Source organism: Nerophis lumbriciformis, linkage group LG18 (assembly GCF_033978685.3).
Source record: "Nerophis lumbriciformis linkage group LG18, RoL_Nlum_v2.1, whole genome shotgun sequence".
NCBI classification, from domain to species: Eukaryota; Metazoa; Chordata; class Actinopteri; order Syngnathiformes; family Syngnathidae; genus Nerophis; species Nerophis lumbriciformis.
This window is the reverse complement of record NC_084565.2, coordinates 5326425-5332500: the sequence shown is the minus strand read 5'-3', so window position 1 is coordinate 5332500 and position 6076 is coordinate 5326425. Positions and strand designations below refer to the sequence as shown.

At 31.5% G+C, this 6076-nt stretch overlaps 1 protein-coding gene across 2 annotated transcripts in view; it reads left to right on the top strand.

Annotated features, from left to right (window-relative positions):
- LOC133617524 (sex comb on midleg-like protein 2) overlaps window positions 1-4245 on the top strand; it is a 70779-nt gene extending 66534 nt beyond the window's left edge. Inside the window, exons 13-14 of one of the 2 annotated variants that reach the window (XM_061977509.2) lie at window positions 724-866; window positions 3398-4245. In XM_061977509.2, coding sequence (XP_061833493.1) covers window positions 724-866; window positions 3398-3523 — 269 coding nt within the window. In that variant the 3' untranslated portion in view covers window positions 3524-4245. The remainder of the gene's footprint in view (window positions 1-723; window positions 867-3397) is intronic. The other variant, XM_061977510.2, reaches the window with a different exon arrangement.
- Window positions 4246-6076: the final 1831 nt, after the last annotated feature.

Below are 6076 nucleotides of genomic sequence, written 5' to 3'. Positions count from 1 at the left end.
AACAGCCCTATGCTAACATGCTAACAATAGCATGCCTACAGTTAGCATTAGTGAAGCACCAAAATATATAACACAGGTAAATAAGCTTAAAAAAAAAGCTAGCATGCTAATGATAGCATGCTTAAATACGAACTGTAGCAAGCATCAAGTCTGCTACGTATACCTGAAAAATGTGTTAAAATGCTAGCATGCTAACAGCACTATGCTAACATGCCAACCGTTAGCATTAGTGAAACACCACAATATATAACACTGAGGTAAATAAGCTAAAAAAAAAAAAAAAAAAGCTAGCATGCTAATGATAGCATGCTTACATACAACCTTAGCAAGCAGCAAGTTTGCGATCTATACCTGAAAAATGTTAAAATGCTAGTATGCTAACATGCCAACAATAGCATGCCTACAGTTAGCATTAGTGAAACACCACAATATATAACACTGAGGTAAATAAGCTTAAAAAAAGCTAGCATGCTAATGATAGCATGCTTAAATACGAACTGTAGCAAGTCTGTGATGTATACCTGAAAATCTGTTAAAATGCTAATATGCTAATGTTAGCGTACATTAAGTAGCAACATATGACACGTGTATATTTATATCATTTGCTAAAAAAAAATGCTAGCCTACTAACATTAGCATACTAACTGGTAGCAATATAAAAATGTAAAATTTGCTAAAAATAAAAATAAAAAAGCTAACCATTGCCTTCCTTGATGTGCACAGCCAGCTCTACCACAGGACCCGACAGCAGCCCCCCAGACCCCGGGAAGAAGCCTTCATGCTGGTCCATCCAGGACGTGATGCACTTTGTCAGGCATGCTGACCCTGCTACTTTGGCACCACACGCTGAATTGTTCCGGAAACATGTGAGTTTGCTGCTCACTCTACTGATTATGTCCATGCACTGCACATCATTCACAACTACACCCATTGCAATGCATGATGGGAAACATGCCAAACCCTCTCCTCCATGTTTGATGCATTTTAGCATCAGTAAGTACTTTTGTGTACAAGTACCTGAGTGTAAGTACTTGTGTGTATAAGTACCCAGGTCTAAGTACTTGAGTATATAAGTAGTGGAGTGTAAGTACTTGGGTGTAAGTACTTGTGTGTGTATAAGTACATGAAGTACTTGTGTGTGTACAAGTACAAGTTGGGATTTTTTCTAAGTGTCAAAAAGTCAGACATTTTACTTAGAAAAAATCCAGACTTTTTGACAAAAACATTTTTTGACTTTTTGACAAAACTTTTTGACACTTGGAAAAAAAAACGACTTTTTGACCCAAAAATTCCCGACTTTTTGACCCAAAAATTCCGACTTTTTGACACTTGGAAAAAAAAACGACTTTTTGACAAAAAAAATTCAGACTTTTTGACACTTTAAAAAAATCCCGACTTTTTGACAAAAACATTTCTGACTTTTTGACACTTATAAAAAATCCCGACTTTATAACAAAAAAATTTTCCGACTTTTTGACACTTAGAAAAAATCCCAACTTTTTGACACTTACAAAAATTTCCAACTTTTTGACAAAAAAATGTCAGACTTTTTGACACTTCGAAAAAGTCCCGACATTTTGACCAAAAAAATTCCAACTTTTTGACACTTACAAAAAATCCTGACTTTTTGACACTTAAAAGAATTCCCGACTTTTTGACCAAAAAATTTCGGCTTTTTGACACTTGGAATAAATCCCGACTTTTTGACAAAAAAATTCCGACTTTTTGACGCTTAAAAAAAATCCCGACTTTTTGACCAAAAAATTTCCGACTTTTTCACACTTAGAAAAAATCCCGACTTTATAACAAAAACATTTTCCGACTTTTTGACACTTAAAAAAAATTCCTGACTTTTTAACAAAAAAAATTCAGACTTTTTGACACTTATAAAAAATCTCGACTTTTTGACAAAAACATTTCCGACTTTTTGACACTTATAAAAAATACCGACTTTATAACAAAAACATTTTCCGACTTTTTGACACTTAGAAAAAATCCCAACTTTTTGACACTTACATAAATTCCCGACTTTTTGACAAAAAAAATTCCAACTTTTTGACACTTCGAAAAAATCCCGACTTTTCGACAAAAACATTTCCGACTTTTTGACACTTATAAAAAAATCCCGATTTTTTGACAAAAACATTTCCGACTTTTTGACACTTATAACAAATACATTTTCCGACTTTTTGACACTTAGAAAAAATCCCAACTTTTTGACACTTACAAAAATTTCCGACTTTTTGACACTTGGAAAAAAATCCCGACTTTTTGACAAAAAAAATTCCAACTTTTTGACACTTACAGAAATTTCCGACTTTTTGACAAAAAAAATTCAGACTTTTTGACGCTTAGAAAAATTTCTGACTTTTTGACCAAAAAAATTCAGACTTTTTGACACTTAGAAAAAATCCCGCCCTTTTGACACTTAGAAAAATTCCCGACTTTTTGACAAAAAATTTCGGCTTTTTGACACCTACAAAAAATCCTGACTTTTGGACAAAAATATATCCGACTTTTTGACACTTATAAAAAATCCTGACTTTTTGACAAAAAAAATTCAGACTTTTTGACACTTAAAAAAAATCCCGCCTTTTTGACCATAAAATTTCAGACTTTTTGACGCTTAGAAAAATTTCAGACTTTTTGACACTTATAAAAAATCCCGACATTATAACAAAAACATTTTCCGACTTTTTGACACTTAGAAAAAATCCCGACTTTTTGACACTTAGAAGAATTCCAAACTTTTTGACCAAAACATTTCAGACTTTTTGACACTTAGAAAAAATCCAGACTTTTTGACACTTAGAAAAATTCCCGGCTTTTTGACACTTGGAAAAAATCCAGACTTTTTGACACTTAGAAAAAAATCCAGACTTTATAACAAAAATATTTTCCGACTTTTTGACACTTAGAAAAAATCCCGACTTTTTGACACTTACAAAAATGTCAGACTTTTTGACAAAAAAAATTCAGACTTTTTGACACTTAAAAAAATTTCTGACTTTTTGACAAAAAAATTCAGACTTTTTGACAAAACATTTCGGCTTTTTGACACCTAGAAAAAAATCCAGACTTTTTGACAAAAATACTTCCGACTTTTTGACACTTAGAAAAAATCCCGATTTTTTTGACACTTAGAAAAAATCCCGACTTTGACACTTAAAACATTCCCGACTTTTTGACCAAAAAAATTCAGACTTTTTGACACGTAGAAAAATCCCGACTTTATAACAAAAACATTTTCCGACTTTTTGACACTTAGAAAAAATCCCGACTTTTTGACACTTAGAAAAAAAATCCTTTTTTTTTTTTTACATGAAATACTCGTGTGTATAAATAAGTACATGAAGTACTTGTGTGTGTATAAGTAGTTGTGTGTGTGTGTGTGCAGGAGATTGACGGCAAAGCGCTACTTCTCCTGCGTAGTGACATGATGATGAAGTACATGGGTCTGAAGCTTGGCCCCGCCCTCAAACTGTGTCACCACATCGACAGGCTGAAGCAGGGCAAGGTGTGACACAAGGTCACATGACCGACACACGGGTCACATGACCGGCACACGGGTCACATGACTGGACGCATGACCGCAGCCCGCCGAGCCCAAGAAGAAGAAGGAAGACGTTTCCATGGTTACCTCTCCAAGATGATGTTTCTTCTTCTTCTTGTGGTGATTGATGTTGTACAGCGAGAGAGAGATGGTCACGTGATGACTTTCACTTCCTGTTTGAAGAAGGAATGTCTGACCTCGTGACCTCGTGACCTTCCTCCTCGCCTCGTGCACTTCCTGCTGCCTCCAGCAGAGGGCAGCACAGATCCTTTGGACTTTTTACACAACTCCAGCTTAAAGCTCATTTCTCATTATCCCATCCATCCATCCATTTTCTACCGCTTATTCCCTTTGGGGTCGCGGGGGGCGCTGGAGCCTATCTCAGCTACAATCGGGCGGAAGGCGGGGTACACCCTGGACAAGTCGCCACCTCATCGCAGGGCCAACACAGATAGACAGACAACATTCACACTCACATCCACACACTAGGGCCAATTATTATTCATGAAGTAAAAGTACATGATTATTAGTATTATTAATGAAATAAAAGTACATTGTTGTTATTAATTAAATAAAATTACATTATTTTTGTTAATTAAATAATACTTATAAATACAAGTACATTCATAGTATTAATGAAATAAAAGTACATTAATTTTATTAATGAAAAAAAAGTACATTATTATTAATGAAATACAAGTATTTTATTATTATTATTAATAAAATAAAAGTACATTATTAATGAAATAAAGTACTTAATAAAGTACTTTATTTCATTAATAAAATAAAAGTACATTGTTATTAATGAAATAAAATTATATTATTACTGTTAATTAAATAAAATTACATTATTAATAAAAAAAGTACATGATTATTAATGAAATAAAATTACATTATTATTAATGAAATAAAAGTACATTATTATTGATGAAATAAAAGTACATGATTATAATGAAATACAATTACATTATTATTAATGAAATAAAAGTACATTATTATTATTATTTGTATTTCTGAGGTGTAAATTAAAATACAAACGGTTTGAAACACTTTCATTCTAAAATAACAATAAAACTTCTTCCCATCCAAAACGTATTTTCAATGAAAAGTAAAAGTGTTTAAAAGCCAAACAAAAGTGATGATTTTTAACGACATTTTCTTTGTATTTGTTGATAATGTTAGTTTCCTCCTGTTCAGATGTCAGCTAAGGTGAAAACTAACATTGAACATTTCCCGTAAATGGAAGATGAATAAATGCATTTTAATTCAAATGTATTAAATTATTCTTGGAATAAAGACTTTTGTGTCAAGTAATTATTTCAACAAAGTGTTGATTTGTTTCCTTGCAGGTGAAAATATGTCAATCATGTTCAACTTTGACCTTTTCAACATTTCAGTCTTGTCACCTTTCAACCTCTTTTTGCACCTTTGGAATAAAAAGGCCAGAAGATTTTTTTCTTCATGTTTGAACTCCGTCATGCTGTGGAGTGCATGAGAAAGTGGGACCATCGTCTCCTGCACATTTATCAACACAAGCAGCAATGGTGCTGCAAAGGTCAACATAAAGGTTTTATATACCTACTTTCCATGGGAGGTTTCCTACAGCCACACATGGCAATGAAAATATTGTGGAGAGTTTTTTGCTTTTGTAGACGTGGCGACTAAATGTTTGCTCTGCTGGATTGTACACGTCATCACACAAGTACTTTGTACTCCTAAACATCCTCATTAAAGTACTTGCCAATCATTTCAAGTATTTTTGCACATTTCTTTTTTTACCCAATAAAAGTACTTTTGACTATTCAAATGACTTTTCTATATTAAAAGAATATATTTATTTAATGAAGTACATTTTACATATTACAATTATTTTTTAATCAATGTACTTTTTACTCATTTCATTTTTTACTTGTTAAAAGTATTTTTTATTTATTAAATTTTTTTTTTCATTCATTAGTAGCTAGCCTACTATAACTCATGGAAGTACTTTTCACTCATTAAAGTACTTTTTTATCTATTTAAAGTATCTTTTGTACTCAATAAATTACTTTCCAATCATTTCAAGTATTTTTGAACATTTCTTTTTTACCCAATAAAAGTACTTTTGACTAATAAAATTACTTTTCTCTATTAAAAGTATTTTACATATTAAAATTATTTTTTAAACAAAGTACTTTTCACTCATTACATTTTTTACTTGTTAAAAGTATTTTTTATTTATTAATTTTTTTTTTTCATTCATTAGTAGCTAGCCTACTATAACTCATGGAAGTACTTTTCACTCATTAAAGTACTTTTTATCTAAAGAATATTTTGTACTCAATAAAGTACTTTCCAATCATTAAAAGTATTTTTGCACAATACATTTTTTACCCAACAAAATTACTTTTGACTAATACAATTACTTTGCTCTATTAAAAGTATTTTTACTAAATAAAGTACATTTTACATATTAAAAGTATTTTTTTACTCATTAAAGTACTTTTCACTCATTACATTTTTTACTTGTTAAAAGTATTTTTT